The sequence below is a fragment of the Centrocercus urophasianus genome, unplaced genomic scaffold (assembly GCF_019232065.1).
Source record: "Centrocercus urophasianus isolate 14NV4802_14NV808 unplaced genomic scaffold, USGS_Curo_1.0 seq_12, whole genome shotgun sequence".
Lineage (NCBI taxonomy): Eukaryota > Metazoa > Chordata > Aves > Galliformes > Phasianidae > Centrocercus > Centrocercus urophasianus.
Window position 1 is genome coordinate 977,176 of NW_024884364.1, and position 19,985 is coordinate 997,160.

The following is a 19,985-nucleotide window of genomic DNA, read 5'->3' on the forward strand; positions in this document are numbered from 1 at the left end:
GAGAGATTTGCTATGAAAGGAAACAGAAAGTAAGATACTGGTACAAACAACATCACAGCATCCCACTGTGCTTAGAAAGGTGAAATAATCCTTCCTGGAACTTAATGACAGAAGAATATAGGGTGCTTGATCACTTGTTCAACTTTCTCCTACAGGGGAAAATTCAAAAGAAAATAAACACAATATGGAAGAAAAAAAAAAAAAGGAAAAAAAAAGAAAAAAAAAGCATGTATAGAATATAAAATATGCTTTCAGGATGCTGAATAGATAGCCCATTCCATGCAAAACAGACAAAAAATGGATGAAGAACTATCAGCAAGCTAGGTCTACATACCCAGATAATTGCTCAGCAGATAATGGCCAGCGTAACTGCTGAACTGAGCAGCATGCAGGCCTGGAGCTCCCCCTACAGTGCGACAACATTGTACATCTGACTGGTCAACGCACACCTCTGAGATTCACGTCACATCAAACGTCCTCCTCAGAATACAATTTGACTGGCTAGGATTCCATTCCTTAAGTTCGTGTGAAATGTGCCCATTAAACACACAGGCTTTGAGAGATGCTGTAGGTAATGTTTAATAAGAGTTGATGTTTTTGAGGAATCTCTGCAGGAATTTTCCACTGTTTCCATTTTTCTGCACTTTGGCTTTCACCCTGTAGGGGAGCTGATTTCCTCTTACGAATAGCAAAGTGGTCCACAAATGTAGTCCACAGAGCGCGTGACATAGGACAGGATCTGTCCACTGTGACTGCTTCTTGGAAAGCCTGGTGAAGGCTCCTTTCCTGCAAGAAGAGCCCTCACTCTACTCATCCTTCCAATTCCTCCGTTCATGCTACTTTATATTTCACCTTCTTACCTTTCTTTTTACTAACTGTTCTCTCCACTTTCCTTCCCCAGTGCTTCCCCTTCGTTGCTGCTTGTTGTTTTTCCTGAGTTTCACTTACCTTACTTTCTCTTATCATTAGTCCATTTCTGCAACGACGTCTCTGCAAAGTGACGTGTATTGAGCAACAGCATATTCTTCTGGAAAAAGCAAAGACTTCGTGTGAGTCAGCTTCACAGCAGAAATTCGCACCAAGGTAGCCTTTACAGAAAGGTACACATCGCGAAAAAAGCCGTTGCGAAGAGACGTTCCTGAAGTTCGGCAGCACTGACGCGGTGCGGCGGAGCCAGGGGTGACAGCGGCCGAACCTCCTGCGTGTACAAAACCTGCCGCTAGGGGGCGGGAGAGAGCGGCTCGAGCAGGGATGGAGAGAAGCCGGCGTGCAAGAGACAGAAGTTCGTTAGGCGGTTATCGCCCGCAAAGGGCAGGGTCGTCACACTGCAAGTGCAGGATTGTCACCCTCCGCGGACACAGGCTGTCATGGTATCCAGCGAAGGAGAGCAAGGATGTCTGCCCCTGCCAGAAAGGATACTGAAACCCTGACTGAGCTCAGAAGCAGCTGTGCAGCTGTCCAAACCTCTGTGTTTGGATGGATGTTGTCTGAATGAGCCTTTCCCTGGCAGAACAGCTGCATGAGATGTGAGCAGGTAGAAGATCTGCTCTGACTTGTGATGAGGCTGCAGGATGAAATATACAGATTAAAAAGTGTCATGGGGGACAAACCACAATTCACCCACACACTGACAGGTTATTTCAAGGGAAAGAACACAGAACACAAGGCTATCTGTATCACATCAGGTCAAGGAAAAAATTGCAAGGCTGGAGGCAAGAACACAAAGGAAAAAAGCAGGTGGAAGCAAGTTCGTGCTTGAAGCCAAGTACAAAAGCCCTCCTGGCCTTCTCCACCTTCCTCCCTCCCCCCTCCCCCCCCCTCCCCCAGGTGCCTCTGTACAGCAGGTATGAGGCCCTGGATGTGGAAGGCCCATCTGTGGGTGATAACAATCCACTCAATCTAGACAAACTAATGAAACCAAACCACAAAAAGCCTTCTCCCAACATTAAGGCTACACCATTGAAAAACAAGAGATGGATATTAGCTGCAGGTGATTCTTCTCTACAGTGAACTGAATGTCCAGTATGCTGAGCACATCCCCTTCTTAGCAAAGTCTGCTGTCTTCCTGGGTGGGAAACGTCATCAGAAAACTATCTAGCATGGTACCACCATCAGACCGCAGCCCCCTACTGCTTTTCCATACTGGGAGATATGAAGCAGCTACATGTGCATCAACAGCTATCAAAAGGGACTTCGAGACCTTGGGATGACAGCTAAAGGAATTGAATGCACAGATCATCTTTTCTTCTCTGTCTCCTGTATTGAGTAAGGACATGTAAATACATCAAACGACCTCATCTTTAAACACCTGGCTCTGTCAGTGGTGCCATTGCCAGAGCTTTGGCTTTTCGACAGTCAGATGGCTTATATGGCACCAGGTTTGTGGGCACCAGGTAGGGTTTGCCTTTCTCAAAGAGGGAGAAAGGTCCCTGGGGAAAGGCTTAGTGGGGGTCATTGGGAGGGGTTTAAACTAGGTCTGAAGGGGAATGGGGGGAATAGTAAGCCTTTCCATGATGCAGTGTAGGAGAGCATAGCTAGATTAGAGGGACAGGGTGCTGGCAGGTGTGGGAATCAAATGTTTTTTCTGCATTAGAATTGGATAATATTTTTTTATTTCACAATCTCTGCTCATAGTTCTTTTTGGGTGTCTTTCTACTTTACTTGGGGAGGGCTCTGATAGTTTGCATCACTTATCCTCTAGATGAACCTTCCCCAGGAATGCACTCTCTGTATATAGGTGTATATATGTATATTTTGTCATACACACTGCAAGAATATCCTGCACGAGATTGATTAAACCAGAGAACAAGTCATGGCATGACCGAGGAAGTGCCTGAAGAGACATCGGAAGGCCTGGCATCATTCTCCCTCCCCCCCTCCACTCCCCCTCCGGTGCCCTTTGTTTAACAAGACTTTAAAGAAAATCACCGTATCAACATGACAAGGAGAGCACTGAGACATCTTGGAAACAACAGGAGGACAGGACTGACACCAGATAACAAATAAATTAACAAGTAATTAACAAATGTAAACCTTCTGATACGATTGTGAACCTGGAGTACCCAGCCAGTGGGGAAACAGGGGAGGAGGGGGAGGCAAGGGGGAGAAAACAGGGTATAAAGGCTGTCATGTTGTGTCCATAGGCACGCTCCTGCTTGCGGGACGCCCGCAATAAATCACGAATAAATTCTGCTTTTATCAGAGATACCGTCCTGACAAAAATTACTTGGACATTTCCAACACAGGGGCCTTGAAGAAACCTCTGCCTTGAGAGGTGGTGGAAACACTGCAGCATATACAAAATCCTTTGATGACAAGGCGGTAGCTGTTGTGGCAATAGGAAAAGGCAATGGGAAAAATCAAGGGAAGTATTTAAAAGGGATTAAGGAGTTATGCCTTAAGGAAGTGACAAGACCAGCTGCCCAGCAGAAGTGACTCTACACCAATACATGCATCTTGGGAAATAAACAGGAGCTGGAAGCTACTGTACTACTAGAACATCATGATATAGTTGTCATCACTGTTCAGTCTGGAAAAGGCTCTGAGGTGACCTGATAGTGATCTTTCAGTGACTCAAGGAGAGCTACAGGAAAGAAGGGGACAGACTCTTAAGCAGGGACTGTGGTGATAGAACAAGGGGAAACGGCTTCAAGCTTAAAGACGGTAGATATAGGTTGGATATAAGGAAAAAGTCCTTCAGAATGAGTGTGGTGAGACACTGGAACACGTTGCCTAGAGATGTGGTTGATGCCCCGTTCCTGGAAACCTTACAGGTGAGGCTGGATCAAGCCCTGGACAACTTCATTAGTTGTGCATATCCCTGTTCATTGCAGGAGAGCTGGACTAGACGACCTTTAACAGTCCCTTCCAACTGTAAGGATTCTATGATTCTATTACCCTGGAGATCACTTCTTGTTTATTTCCTTGGAGGTGGATACACATTTCCTTACACATATTTAAGCTGAAGATTCTTGAAATCTCCTTAGTACTGACAAACACATTTTCGTAGCTTTCCAGTCATGCCCACTTTCATCTTAAACATACAACCAAGCTAGCTGAAATGAGATGGCTCTCTTCCCTGGCACCAGTTCCAATTCCTAACATAGTTCAGAGGAATGTTAGTTCCATGAGAATTGGCTCTTTGTCTCTCTGAAGTCATGTACAGTTTCTGCTCTCCCTGTCCCTTCCCCACACTTCATTCTGGTTAAAACAAAGACCTACCTGTAACATGGTAATCATAGATCTGCACAGGAGCTGGCTTGGGATGAGTCACTACAAAGTCCTGTTCAACTGAGAAAATGACTTCCTTTCTCCTCTTTTGCAAGATCTGGTAATGGAAGGATGAGGATCACATAAGACGTTTTGTTCATCTAACACAATCTGGAGTTGATCAATTATATATCCAATATATATATATATATAATATATAATCAATATAATATACAAGATCATATATATCCAATCCCAGCTGGTACCCACTGATACAGATGTGGGAAATCCATTATCTGCCTGCCAAGTCAAAATCAAAAATATTTTTGAAGAGTCCAAAGAGAGACTGAAGAGAAGAGCTGTAGGCTTCCAATCATGCTTGTATTATCTTTGTAAGATAAACAAATCCTATTGGCTTGAGGCAAGAGAAAGAAAAGAAGTCTCAAAAGACTGGTATTAATTCTCCACGCAATTGTATTTCTATATGTACATTCTGGTCCAGAATTAGATTAAAAACTAGAGTTGGGAATGAATTGAAGTAAGAGAAGGAATTATTTTTTTTTCTAGATCTCTTAGTAGTGTTCCATGTCCTGTTAGAAGAACTGGGATTTAACAGAACATTGCCTAGGGAACATACACATAAAAGTGTGTAAACACCTCCTTTTTGGTGTTTATTCACCATTTACAGAAAGGAGAAAGATTTTGATTAGTTTATTAATACTTTTTAAATTAGTTTTATATAGTTGCTAATAGGTACCAGTTTGAAGCTTTGTGGGATGTGTGGGATGTTACACAGTTTGGGGAATAAGCAGCTTAGTGAGTAGAGGGCAAAGCTGATGGGGAGGGGAATATATCTGGGCACTTAAGAGAATGTAACCTCTCTGTAGGTGCATCTATAACATGCTGATTTTATTATTTGTTTAAATCAAATATCCAGTGCTTGGTACTTACATTTTCCAGGTAAAGGAGAACATGGTTTTTCTTGTATTCTACTTGCATCACTGTATGGGTATCGATGAGCTTTAAAACAAGGACATGGAAATAAATCCATGGAGTCATAGAATTATAGAATGGAAGTGAACTTTAAGATCATCTAGTTCCACTCCCTTTGCTATAGTCAGAGACTCATGTTGTGCTCATGGGCTTTTGTCCTGATGGGGGATTTCAACTACCCGGATATCTGCTGGGATAGTGGCATGGTGGTGGCAGACAATCCAGGAGATTCCTGGAGTCTGTTGGGGATAAATTCCTGGTCCAGGTATTAGATGGACTGACCTGAGGCGAAGCCTTACTGGACCTGGTGCTCACCAATGTGGGGGAGAGCATTAGAGAGGTTAAGATTGGAGGCAGCCTGGGTTGTAGTGACCATGCCCTGCTGGAATTCGTGATCTGGAGGAATGCAGGCCTCACAAAAAGTAGAGTCAGGACCCTGAACTTCAGGAGGGCAAAATTCCAACTGCTCAAGGAACTGCTGAGTGGGATCTTCTGGGAAACTGTCCTTAAGGGCATGGGTACAGAACAGAGCTGGCAGCTCTTTAAGGACACTTTTCTGAGAGCGAAACAGCTCTGCATACCCCAGCAGAAGAAACCGAGCAGAGGAGGCAGATGACTGGCATGGCTGAGCAAGGATCTGTAGATTAAACTGAGGGAAAAGAGGGAAATGTACAGGAAGTGGAAGCAGGATTGATAGCCTGGGAGGAATACAAGGACATTGTCCGCATGTGTTGAAATAAGATCAGGAAAGCCAAGGCACAGATAGAGCTGAACTTGGCAAGGGATGTGAAGGGCTTTCCTAACACACGCAACTCAAGAGTGTGAACTCCGCAGTTACCTGGTGTAGCCTGGGAAGAATATATGGACATTATCTTGATGTGTAGAGATATAATCAGGAAAGGCAAGGCACAGATGGAGCTGAACTTGGCATGGGATGTGAAAGATAACAAGAAGGAATTCTACAGGTACATAGGCAGAAGGAGACAGATCAAAGAGGGTATTCCCCCCCTGATAAATAAAGATGGAGAACTGACTTCTTCAGACATGGAAAAACCTGCAGAGCTCAGGTTTTTGCCTCAGTCTTCACAGGTGGTCAGGCTTCTCCTCATATCTGCCAGGACCCTGAAGCTCTAGGAGTGGGTGAAAGGAGTGGATTCCATTGCACTGTAACAATGGAATAAGTCTGAGACCTCCTCATGAAACTGAATGTATATAAGTCCATGGGGCCAGATGATATCCATCCTGGGGTTCTGAAAGAGATGGCTGATGTGGTTGCCGAGCCACTCTCCACCATATTTGAAAAATCAAGGTTGCTGGGTGAAGTTCTAGGTGATTGGAGAAAGGGAAACATTACTCCCATTTTAAGAAAGGGAGAAAGAAAAACCTGGGGAGCTACAGGTCAGTGAGCCTCACCTCTGTGCGTGGGAAGATTATGGAGCTGATCTGCCTATAAGCTATATTAAGGCACATACGAGATAAAGAGGTGATTTGAGACAGCCAACATGGCTTCACCAAGGGCTTGAACAATCTGGTGACCTTCTATGATGGACTGATAGAATCAGTGGACAGGGAACAGATGTCATCTACCTGGACTTCTGCAAAGCCTTTGACATGGTCCCTCACCACATCCTTCTTTCTAAATTGGAGAGGTATAGATTTGAAGGATGGACTGTTGGGTGGATTAAGAATTGGTTGGCTGATTACAGACACAGGGTTCTGATTAATGATGCTGTGCCAGGGTGGAGGCCAGTCACAGGCGATGTCCCTCAGGTGTTGGTCTTGTGACCAGTGCTCTTCAACATCTTTATTAGTGACACTGACAATGGCATTGAGTGCACCCTCAGCAAGTTTAAAGATGACATCAAGCTGAGTGATATAGCCGATACATTGGAAGGAAGGGAAGGCATCCAGAGGGACCTGGACAGGCTGGAGAAGTGGGCCCATGTGAACCTAATGAGGTTCAACAAGGTCAAGTGCAAGTTGGGCTTGGGTAATCCCAGGTGTTTATACAGACTGGGCGAAGAATCCCTTGAGAGCAGCCTTGCATAGAAGGACTTGGACCTAGTGGACAAGAAATTGAATGCAGCAGTGTATGTTTGCAGTTTGGAAGCCAACTGTGTTCTGGGCTGCATTAAAAGAGGGGTGACCAGCAGGGTGAGGGAGGTGATTGTCCTCCTGTACTTGGCTCTTGTAAGGCCCCATCTGCAGTACTGTGTCCAGGTCTGGAGCCCCCAGCACAAGAAAGACACAGAGCTCTTGGAACAAGTCCAGAGGAGGACCACTGAGATGATCAGAGGATGGGAGCACCTCTCCTATGAAGAAAAGTTGAGGGAACTGAGCTTGTTTAGCTTGGAGAAGAGAAGGCTCCAGGAAGACCTCCTGGTGGCCTTCCAATACTTGAAGGGAGCATACAAATAGGAGGGAGATGCATTCAAGGCCAGGCTGGATGTGGCTCTGGGCAGCCTGTCTAGTGGTTGGTGACCCTTCCTGTGGCAGGGAGGTTGAAAGTAGATGATCTTAGAGTCCTTTTCAACCCAGGCCATTCTATGATTCTATGATTCTGTCAATATTCGTCTCACGGTGAGGAGGCTAAACTGAGCACAGTATTTAAAGCAAGTTCTCACCAGTGCTGAGTACAGAGGGACAATCACTTCCCTGGTCCTATTGGCCACACTATTTCTGATAAGGCCAGAATGCTATTGACCTTCTTGTCTGTCCGGGACACTGCTGGCTCATGTTCAGCTGGCTGTTGACCAGTACCCCCAGGCCTTTTTCTGCTGGGCAGTTTTCCAGTCATCCTTCAGCAGGTCTATGCCATGCAACGGGTTGTTATGACAAATGTGGGAGCTGGCATTTAGCTTTTTTGAATGTCATGTGACATCATTGCAGCCTAAAAAGATCTCCCTGCAGAGCGTTACTGCTCTCAGACAGATCAACACTCCCACCTAACCTGATGTCATCTGCAAAATTTGCACCCACTTTTTGGGTGAGTACTTTTTGTACCATGCCTCTGTTTTCATCCAATTCCTATAGTCACAACCTGGTATCTCCTATCTACCTCGGTGACTCATTTAATCATGTTTCTTTTGTTTACCTTATCCAGGGAAGATTTCACAGGAACAAAGCCGGAGAGCATCTTCACATCAATAATGACCATGTTGGAGCTAGAGCGCTTCCCTGTGTAACTGAAACAACAGACACCCCAGTCAGCCTGGTTTGTGTCAGGGGAAGGAAATTCTCTTGGCTATTAGTCTCATAGAACACAGAAAGAATGGAGTGAATCATATGCACTTGCTGACTGGCTCGAATGGGAGACACTGTGGGAAGGACTCTGGCATGAGGGGGCAAAGTACGTGCTAGCAATTTATATATTAATAGTGTAAGTATCACAAGGTCTTTTGGGAAATATGTCATATTAGTTGATACCATCAACACTGTCCAGGATAGATCAGCTCATGGCTCATGACTTTAAACAAAATTGAATGCACATATTACTCTACTTGGCATGTCAGCTGTGCAGCTGGTTTGTTGATGGCACATTACCTGCTTATGAGTACAATATCAAATTTTCCTGGTTGGTCCTGGGGGCAGGAAGCATTTGATGTCTGTACTGAGAGAGAAAATCCAAATGCCCCCTCTGGAAGGTGTATGCTGTATCTCAGTGCTGTCTGGAGCACAGGAAAAAAAAGAACTTTTTTAAACATGCCAAGGATTTTTCTTTGAATTCTAAAATAGAACATCAGAGTGAGTGAAGTTTCCAGGGCATGTGAATGATTCTTGATTATGTTGAAGACTGACACATCAGTCCTGCATTTTGTCCATAAAGGTGCACCACACATTAGAAAATAATTTTATCATTTTTAATCACACATTCGAAATCCCTTACTATTAGAAAAACTTTTTTTGCTATGTTGTGATTTCATAGGAGTCAGAATATGAAACAGAGAAAAGATTGTTTAAAGAATTTAGGAAAATCAAATAATTAGGAAAAAGAAAGAGAAATCAGATGGAAAGTCATCAGAAACACAGCTGCACTGCATGCAGATTGTAGGATACAGTCAAGAGGAGAGCAGACACTTACTTGTGTAAGTATACATCCAGTGCCATTCACTGTTAAGTTGTATTTCCCAGGGACTTCAGGGAGGGGAGTCTGTTGCAGTAGGAGCCTGTTCTCATTATTAACAGTGAATGCTTTCTCGAAAGTGTTCTTGGAAGTGATCTTGATGGCATTTTGTGTAACAGAATTATAGGTGGCCTCACCATAAGCAGCAAGGGCTTGAAGAGCAACAACCGTGTCCTGAAAAAAAAAAAAAAAAAAAAAAAAAAAGGCAGCTACACTGTGATTATGTGGAGGAAGTCAATATTATGATTCTAATACAAAACAAAGCCACTTTGACCTGGTTAAAAAAACCCTGAACTTGTATATGATTCCAAGTTTCCCACATAGAAGGAGGCATTTCCTTCTGATGTGCGTATTTTAGTGTTAAGGAAATATCTTTATTAATTATAAAGGTTTCAGAGTACAAAATATGAGCACTAGAGCACATCTCAATAAGATATTTCAAGTGAAAATGCATGGGTTTCCTAGGGACTGCAGAGAACCTCTTGGTCATATAGCAATTAAGACCTGGTAATAAGAGGGTTTTTTTAGGTTTACTGCTAACATGAATATCTGGATTTCTTACTAGTCCAATTACTCCTTTATGTATTTAACTTAGGTATAGTTAAGAAGGGAAAATAAAATAATAATAATAATAATAATAAAGGTTTTAGGACTCACTAAGAAAAAGACTTGGTCTCTATATACATGAAAGCAAGATACAAGAGAGAAATAAAACTAGTCATAGCCTCACTGACAAGAGTGTCCCAGTTCCTAAGACCAACTGGGGGATGGGAGTTTATGCACCTGTGTGGAAGAGAAACCTCCGTAGGGATTCTGTTGCCTGATAATCCACTGCACAATTGCTGAGGCCTTTGTGAGATCCTCTTGATTGCGATTGGGTTTGTAGAGCAATGCCAACAGCACGTAGCTGGTGATCTCAACCTCAGTTGATGGAATATGATCTAAGAGGTGGGATTTTTCAGGTGGGGATGTCTGCTTCTGCTCCCAGTACTTTGAACCATCTGAATAAACAAAGAGGGTGAAAAGCAATGAGAACGGAATATTGTCAAGGTGCACGCCACCAGTAAAATGTATTCCATCTTCCCACCTCCCCAAATCCTGATGTGGCTGAAACTCACCAACTTCCTTTGCTGATTTCTGTAGTTCTCTAAGGAATGATTCACATATTTCTGCCTTTCCAGCTAAGCAGAAGGCATAGGTCACAAGCGCCTGAGTATAAATGTCACTGCCATTTTTCTCAGATGCAGTCTCCAGACAATAAAAGGCATTTCGGATTACTGTGTACTTCAAAAACAAACAAGCAAATAAATAAAAACAACAACCAAAACAACATGTGTCTCAATTCTGAACAGTTGTCCTCCCTAGATCTAAAGTGTCTTTAAACCTCTTGTTCATCCTGTCATCATCATGGCAATAAAACTTAAGTTTGGATAATAACCTTGGGAGAGAGAACACACGACTCTTTAAGGAAGGATTTCAGACTGAAATTCCATACAATTAGAGCAGATTTTCAGTGTGTTCCTGAAGATGTAGGTGGATAAACAGAAGACTTCTCTTCTTCTTTCACATCTAATTCCTTCTGCTTACCTCTATGGTACCAATTCACACTGTCCTTTCGTAATTAAGAGTCTGTTGACTTGAACAATTCTAAAATTTTCAGAATAGTCTCTATCCTCAGTGACTCTACTGAAATTTTAATTCAGTTCTGTGGAGTTGTACTACACAAGTTGTGTTGAAAATAATGCCTCCGATTTATTTTCACTGAAACTACAACAGCCACAATAACATTATTTGATGAAGCAAGTTCTCAGCTACAAAACTCTAATTTTCAACATAGTCACCACTGTTAGCTATGACTTTTGCCAGTGATGAACAAGAGCCTGCATACCATACTCATAAAAATTTGTACCAGCTGAGATGACCCACTGCTGCTGTTACCACTGCTGAAAACACAACCCATTGCCTCACTGAGCTCACATCCACTCTGGTCTTCATAAATGTTCAGCAAGCGTTTTACAAATTTATCTGTAATGCTGTATTTTCTTGACTAAGTCATATTTGAGGCTAAGCCGTAGTGTGTGTGCTACTCCCTAGAAAGATTTTTTAAGTGAAGGTGAACAGTGTCATTGAAAGCAGGGTAATGTTAACCGAGAACTTTCTCTCTCCATCTCTTTGTCTTTCTCTAGGACTATCTGTAGCAGGTACAGAATACAAAGTAACAACTGGGAACTAATTCCAGCTGAATAGCAGTAGTGAAAGGCGGCCTTACCGACATAGAATGCCCAGCCTCCAGTAAGGCAATGGTGATATAGGCAGAAAGAGACAGCTCATTATCTACTCCTCCCTGAAAAGGATATGGAGAGAGGAATTACCAGTGAATAGCATGAATGAAAAGCTTTCAAGTGAGTTGCCATATCCCAGCTGAAGAATGTGGCTGTTTCTGAACGCAACCCAAAAATAAAGGAAAATACACACATAGCAGAGATAGCTCATAAGTTAAGAAAAGCCCATTACTATTTAAACATATATATATATATTTAAAAAACAAACAAACAAAAAAAAAAAAAATAAAACCCCCACCAAAATACTCATTGACAATAGCCAATGAACTACCATCAGCAGCAATAAAAAATCCTCAGAAAACACAAATTCCCTTAAGGAATCCTCTCCTCTAATCCTGTCCTGTAATCCTCTCGCAGGTGCAAGATATGTAAAAGAGAGTGAGGAAGCTGACTGGTCTGGAAATAATTACTGTAAGATGTGGAGAAGTATCCCTAGGCAGAGAAGAGTATAGCATTGAGAGGAAAGTATAGGTTTTGGTAGTAATGAGAGAGGATCTTAATGATAAGAGCATAAATTTAACAAAAGTAATTCTTTATCACCTTCAAGGCATCGTTGACAAGTATCCCAGCACTTTGGAAGCAGCCATCTGTCTTCTGTTTTCTTGCCAGCCACATCAGGGTTTGAACCTGGACATTGTCATCAATAAATATGAAGCGACTAGCTTCTGCAAATGATTTGTACACAAAGGCAGTGAGCCTGCAAGGGAACCATGAAGCTGTGAGCTGATCTAGAAAAAGTCAGCCTTTTCACTCATGCTAGACACAAGTCTGAATAATTACAGCCAACAAGTTGGTGACTTGCTTTCTTGTGTACTTCTCGAAGGAAGGGTACCAAAAAGAATTGTGTCCAGCTAGAATCCATAGAGGAACACTAGCACAGTCTGAGGCTGATCCTGCAAAGCACTGCAATGCATTGGGTTCCATAGGAGAAATGAGGTGCAGGAATCAAGTTTTTAGTCTACCTACTATCAGTATGCACTCTGATAGGAGCTGGAAAGCCATTTCACTTAGTACTTAGAGTTTCACTCCTAGCGAGCTCTGTACACCCGATTCAGCTAGCAAAGGTGTCTTTTACCTACACTATGTGATTTCAATGCAAATTCATTTCTAAGCCATTTCTGCTCCCAGTCACTCACCAGGTGTTCCCTTCTTTATCTCTAATGCCAAATGTGCTGTAGGACCCATCAGGATGTTTGTATGATAGCTGCTTCTGGTAGCCTGAAAGAATGTGAAAGAGAAAATGTTATCTAATTAAAAAACAAAACAAGCAAACAAGCAAACAAACAAACAAAAAAAACTTCTAATTCTATTTTCCATTGGATTTACATGGAACCACAATGGGAAAACATGAAAAGGTGAAAATTGTCTGCCATAGAGTGGGGAAGCTTTGAAGAAGCTTAAGTGTAGACATCCTGTCTACACAATGTCCTGTCCTGTAGGAACATTGAGTCACAGAATAGGTAACGCATGTCAGCTCTGTGCTCCACCTAAACTGACAGGATTAAGGCAGATGCTGTGCTTGTGTGGAAGAGGAGGAAGGGACTTAAAGACGGAACATTGAAGGAAACATGATGACCAAGTTTAGGTAGAGCAGGAGAAGGAAAGAAAAAAAAAGCAAGGCAGTGGATCTCTGAGCTGTGCTACAACATCAGTGCCATACTGCTTGAATAGCCATGCTACTGCTTCTGCTCACTACGCCCCAATAGTAATTCAGCACACATTGTAAAAAGATGCACAAAACTCTCACCGCTCACTAAGTATCCAACGGTCTTGGATTTTACATCTTCACTCAGCTGTCTTGTCTTGTCCAGATAATCCAGTACATGGATATTTGGTGCAAAAAGGACCATGTTCTGTTCCCCATTGCCAAATGGCATGAGAAGGAGCTGGTGCATGTTCTGCATGGCAGTGCCCATGATGTCACCTGGTGAAGAAAACATGCCAGGGGAATTAGCACAACTCACGGCCACAGAAACATACAGCAATTTTCACTCAGTAGGGTGAGCCATGGAATACCTGGCTGGGTTAGAAAACCTCTGTTAGAAAGCCTGAAGTTCTCTGTACTTTCTGAGTGATTTGTTCTGTTCTGCTTGTCAAGCCAACAAATAAATTCCTGCCCTGTCTTTTCTCGCTTAGATTAAATTGCCCATTCCAGAAATACTACCTATTTTAGTGCCACTTTAAGCAGACACTTGATGTCTATTAAAATAATAAAACCAAGGCCACTACAAGACCAAAAAGTTTCCATTAGCATCTCTAGTTTGTACACGGGTGAGTGGAAGAAAATCTTATGGGCATGAGTCTGGTAGCACACTCAGAACTGTGCTACCTGTGGGCAAAACATTCGAATGCAGTAAGTTTAAACAGAAATGTGAATAAGGATGTCACTGATTTTCAGATGCAGCAGAGAACATTGCTGGGCAAGATAAGAATCAAGCTATTTGCTCAAGATTTCCCACAGGAAGAAAGAAAAGTCATAACAAAGCTTTCATTTCATAGTTTAAAGTTTTCTTCATGTTTCATTAATTTTATGTTTACCAACAACAGAAAAGGAAGCTCTGGGTGATCCTTCTACCACATTTGTAGGTAGTTCTATTACAACATCTTGAGTAATGACATCATCTGTAGAGAAAAATATTAAGTATATTGTGGATATTTGTATAGAACATTTGTTACAGCAGGTAACAAACACTCCCCTTTCCCTTTCCCTTTCCCTTTCCCTTCCCCTTTCCCTTTCCCTTTCCCTTTCCCTTTCCCTTTCCCTTTCCCTTTCCCTTTCCCTTTCCCTTTCCCTTTCCCTTTCCCCTTTCCCTTCCCCTTCCCTTTCCCCTTCCCCTTCCCCTTCCCTAGTATATTGAGCGTTTACCTTTCATGCAGATCAAGGAGTTCTGTGTCTCTTCCCTTCTTATGCCTTCAGGCTGGAATGGTGACGGGAAGAAGAGTCATATGCAGCAGATGAGAACAAAGCATAGAGAAACAAAGCAGTGACAAGAGTATTCATCGTCAGCCTCATCCTCCTCCATCATAACATGGCTGTACAGAAGCAGCCGTAGCTTACAGGTTCATACTTGTTATGGCTAGTACAAAAGGTGAGTTCCAGTCAGATAAAGTCCCTCATTTCCAGCTTCTCCTCTGTATGAGGAAGATGTGCACTTACCAACACCCAGTGATCCTCATGGAAGAGAATATCAGATGGGTGTGGACTTAAAATTGGATTGAACAGCCCAACCCTGTCCCAGTCAGATGAGTGTGGAGCCAAACAGGAAGTTTGTTAAGGAACCAGATTAACTTTTGCTTCCTTTTTGTATTTTTGTTGCAATTTCCTTTTCTCATGGTAGGAAGCACAGGGCAAACAAGAAGTGCTGTCAGCAGTACCTCAATCAACAATGTCCTGATCTGGGTGTCCCTGTAGTCAATACTGATGTTCCTAAGTGCTTCTTCTTCACAAGCTTCATCATTACTGGTCTCAGCCGTAATGCTGAATAATACTTCACCTTAAATAGTAGCAGAAAAGAGGGAAAATTGACCTCTGTCAAGAAGATATATGGTTAAAGTGAGAAATTGCATCTGATAATGATTATCCATAGAATAGTAGAGTAAGTAGTGTAGCACAATGAATGATCAATCACTCTAGGTGAGACATATGGGAAGAGAACTGATCTCTAAAAATTGAAATGATAAATACCCTGCATTTCTGGAGGGGCTTTTTGGCCTGGACAGCTGGAATAGGGGTAGACAAAATTATCCAGGTTGGAAAAGAATTAGGTTTACAGATGAGGTATAAACTGATTAGTAACAGTCCTAGGAAACCAGATAGATTCCAAGCCACTTACCAATTCCTTTGGGGGAAATATTCCAGACATAGGACTTCCTTTTTTTGGTACATACACATCCATCATCCTTTGGGGAGATGAGTTTTGCCTCATAATCAAGGGATTCTGACAGCAAAACATTAATCTGAGAACAGAGAGAGGAATATGGTGTGATAAAGATTTTATACCATAGAAAAATGGTGCTTTATTGTTTGAGAGTGGGTGGATCAACTGTACTTATGTCAAGTATTAACAGTGTAAAGCAGATTGAAAGCCTAGGATAATGGCATACAGGTGAATATTCTATCAGATGCAACTTTGGCAGTGTCCTCTTCTGCTCCTCTTGACATTCTCCACTGAGATATTAAATACCCTATACATATATCTGTTTCTGGATCAGGATGTGGAACTATGTCCAGTTGACCCTGTGCTGACTAACTTGCAAAGGAAGATATCATTTAATGTTTGGTTATGTTTTCGTTGCTGTTGAAGAACAAGGTGAAGAGATGAAAGCCTCGATAATTGATGATTTTTTTTAATAGGCTGTTTAAAGCCCTAGGCTTTTTTTTTTTTTTTTTTTTCCCTAGTCAAACCATTAACAGTTTGAAAAAAAAATGACTAAGATGTGTCTTGATTTTTCATCCTTTTGTGACAGTCTCCTTTTGAGACCAGAGAGCTGATTTTCAGCAGATAAATTAAGCAAAAGAAGTCTAGAATTTGTGCTTGCCTCTCATTTTAGGAGTCAGCATAACAAACAAGAAATCAAAGAGAAGATCTCTGCTTTCCTTTCTTCAAGTGTGTGTAAGCTCCTTCAACGTAGAGATACAGTGCACCTGTGGTCTGGAGACATTTTACCTGGAAAGTACAGAGCACTGAGAGCACAGACAACCACTGTCTGAGACCAATATTCTCCAGCTGCACGTACACTCTTTTGGGTGAAGTACTGGGACTTTGATACTCCCTGCTTTAGAGAATCTTTGTCCCAGGGAACAAAGTTTTTTCTGTTCTTCACTTGTTGCTCTTCCTATACACTTCTATTTGGGAGGTACAAGCACTTCATTCTTTCACAACACCACATATCCTTAAAAAAGGACCCCAATAAAATGTGATGGCTTACACAACATTGAAAAGTGAATGATACTCCACAAAGCACTGTTCCCTTTCTTCTTAGGTCTCAGAAGACAGGTATTTGTACAAACATCCTAGACATAGTTCACATAGATTTCCTCCAGTTTTGTAGTGGTGTAGGACAAATTCAGTCTATCATTAGATAGAAGGAGCAGTGCCTCAATCAAGCAGAGGCAGATCCAGTCATTTGCATCCATCATTTTGATACTTTTTTTTGTTTGATTGTTTGTCTGTCTGTTTGCTTATTTTTCCAGATTACAAAGCCTGCAGAATGCTTGGAGGTGGGATAGGGATTAAAAGCGTGGGCAGATGTACGTACCTTAATACAGTGATTGAGGTAGTTAAAGACATTGGCTCTAAGCAGGAAATCTTCTCCATGAATGATGGAGTATGGCAAGGTGAAGTCCACAAAGAAAGGCTGGAAGGCTGTCAGGGTAGCAGGCACAGATATACCAAATCCAGCCAATTCTTCCACACAGAAGGCACTGGCCTTCCATTCAGTGACAGTGTCAGGGATGGTGTATGAGACACTAGCTTTTCCAGTAGAGCTGGTGGGAATGTACAAAGAATGGGTTTGGACAGATGAATTTTCATGTAACTTACTTTTCCGTAGAAACTCTAAGTTTTCAGGATGAATGCTATCACTGTTCTGTGTGTAGAAATCCCACATCCAAGCCCTCACAGAACTTACCATCCAAGTCTTTTCAGAGAAGTCAGTGTGGAAGTTCTTCTGCCCATCATTTCCCTGACTTTGGAAAGAAAACTCAGATTCCTTGCTTTGCAGACCAATGTTTTGAGAAACAGAGGTTTCTCTTCATAGGGAGTATGACTCATAGTATACACATTGTGGAAATAGATGTTTTGGTTAATATTGTAGGGAGGGCGGGTGGTCAGAAGACGACTGAAAAACATGGTTCTTCCATGTCAAATAGTAAGAAGAGGTGGCAAGAAGTTACAATAATGCAGGAGAATATATGGACATTTAGTAACTTTTAAAGTACAGCAAAGAGAGAGAAGAAGCAGTACTCACTTTATTAGGACAATATCCCAAATCCAAGTTTCAGGGAAGAATTCCCTAACAGTGTCAAGGATGTGTCTCTTCACATGTTCTTCTCTAGCTACTTCAGCTGTTAAGAGACAGTGGGAATTTAGTTAGTCCTCATTCATGTAGTAAAGACTCCCAGAAAGGACAAGCTTTGATTTGCGTGAGCAAGTACAAACAATAATTAGTGTTCACCCCCTTTCTACTGGAAACTAGCGGTATTTCCACCCAAGTATTAATTAATGTCACTAATGTGTTCATGAATTTGGTATAACCTTACATTACTAAGAAAAGAAAGCATTTATTGAACTGCTCCTGGTCTCCAAACATGAGCATAAGACCTAGGATTCAGAACACTTGGCTCTCAAATCTGTGTGATGGCCACACTGATGCACTGTCTCTTCAGTAACCTCTGGAAAGAAAGGAATCACTGTCAACAGTATCACTTTTGTTTGACACTCTCCCGGTTGCCAGCACTTCCCAGTATTACACTGGATATGAATCAGAAGTGTAGGCCTGAAAGGGTTTTTTGGGTACTTGTTATAGTAAGCCATCTCATTCTGAGCCATAGTATTCAAAAGAACAGTTCTGAATGCTGAACACTGACAAAGGAGATTTGTGAGGACTGTACACATCTGTTAAAAAAAAAAAATCCTATTTTTTTAAGAGAAAAATAAAATCACTTACCTATCCCCTATACTACCTGATAATTTGACGTGGTGCGTAGAAGTTGTGAATCCTGCATTCAAGAAATATGATGGAGGTCTTCCTGTTCCACTAGTACACACAACTGGTTGACGAATCTTTGAGTTGGTAAAAAATTTCATGCCCATATCCTGTGAAAAATACGTTTTGGTGTCAGCCATAACCATATTGCAGCTGAGGTTTATTTAATTCCTCCCTCTTCCCATTACTACCTTTCCACCACATAAAAGCCCAAAGACTTATATGCAGACTTTTGGGAGTTCTGGGCACAATGGAAAATCACAGAGTCAGAATCAGAATCAATTTAGAGTGGGTGTCAATTCAGAGAATTTTCCACGTATGAGTTCTGCTAAGAGCATTGCAAAAACTATAAAGCTACTACATAAGTAGAACCATAGAATCATAGAATTGCCAAGGTTGGAAAAGACCCCAAAGATCATCAAATCCAATGGAAAGTAGAAACTCACTTCAACAGATTTAAATTATGTGTAGGATATTTACCCTGAGGAACTGATATACATCTGGGCCTAATCCAGAAGTTAGAGGTCTGTAATATAAGCCTTTGTGAAAGATGTTATCAGGTGAGATGCAGGGGTCTTGCGGATCATCTTCTAGATTGAACCCATTGAATATATAGCCTTGTAGGTCTTGAATAGGATGCAAGTTGTATATCTGTGAGGGAAGGAAACACAAAGATTGATTTTGATTACATAGTCATGTGCTGGCAATTACCAGCGCTGAGATGCTTGCCTGTTTGAAATCATGCTCTGTTACTTGAACTGAAAACTCTTCAACAGCCAGGCCCAGAAGGTGGTGATCACTGGTGAGAACAAAGAACAGTAACTAATGTGTACCCCAGAGGTCTGGATCCAGCCCTGTTTAATATCTTCATTAATAATCTGATGATGGGAATGTGCCCTCCACTAGTTTGATGCCATCCAGAGGAATATCTGCAGGCCAGAGAAACAGCGCTACAGGAGAGTAATGAACCTGAAAAAAGGAGAAGTGCAAAGTCCTGTCCCTGGGGAAGAATAATTCCCAGCATCAGTATATGCATAGGGTCTATCAGCTGGAAAGCAGCTTTTCAGAGGAGGATCTGGAGTCCTGATGGACAAGAGTCAACAAATGTGCAAATTCCCATTGTTTCCTGGGCAATATTAGGAGGATAGTATCCAGCAGGTTGAGGGAGGTGACTCTTTCCCTCCACTCAGCACTGGAGAGGCCACACCTGGTATGCTGGAACTAAATGTGGGCTCCTCAGTACAAGAGAGATGGAAGAGCTGCTGGAGAGACTGCAACAAACTATCACAAAGATGAGCATTTCACAGCTAGGATTGTTTAGTCTAGAGAAGAATAGACTCAGAGATATCACATTAGTGTAAATAAGTACCTGAAATGAGGGTGCAATGAGGACAGAGACAGGATGTTTTTAGCAGTGCCTATTGCTATGACAAGAAGCAATGGGCACAAATTGGAATACAAGTTGTTCCCTCTCTACATCAGGAAGCAATTTTGAAGTGTGCTGGTGATGGAGCACTGGGACAGGTTGCCCAGAGAAGCTGTGGAGTTCTCTTCTTGGAAACATTCAAAAGTCATCTGTACGTGGTCCTAGGCAACCAGCTGTAGGTGAT

At 42.1% G+C, this 19,985-nt stretch overlaps 1 protein-coding gene across 1 annotated transcript in view; it reads right to left on the bottom strand.

The window, feature by feature from the left end:
- Window positions 1-250: 250 nt before the first annotated feature.
- Window positions 251-19,985, bottom strand: part of LOC122156277 (ovostatin-like) — a 32,222-nt gene continuing 12,487 nt past the window's right edge. Inside the window, 20 exon segments of the mRNA XM_042810916.1 lie at window positions 251-1,027; window positions 4,222-4,327; window positions 5,161-5,229; window positions 8,297-8,387; window positions 8,746-8,870; window positions 9,284-9,499; window positions 10,109-10,326; window positions 10,444-10,609; window positions 11,595-11,669; window positions 12,208-12,364; window positions 12,804-12,885; window positions 13,415-13,591; window positions 14,206-14,289; window positions 14,534-14,585; window positions 15,043-15,161; window positions 15,501-15,624; window positions 16,927-17,155; window positions 17,638-17,734; window positions 18,353-18,485; window positions 18,856-19,026. Of these exon segments, the coding sequence (XP_042666850.1) occupies window positions 966-1,027; window positions 4,222-4,327; window positions 5,161-5,229; window positions 8,297-8,387; window positions 8,746-8,870; window positions 9,284-9,499; window positions 10,109-10,326; window positions 10,444-10,609; window positions 11,595-11,669; window positions 12,208-12,364; window positions 12,804-12,885; window positions 13,415-13,591; window positions 14,206-14,289; window positions 14,534-14,585; window positions 15,043-15,161; window positions 15,501-15,624; window positions 16,927-17,155; window positions 17,638-17,734; window positions 18,353-18,485; window positions 18,856-19,026 (2,553 nt within the window). The 3' untranslated portion in view covers window positions 251-965.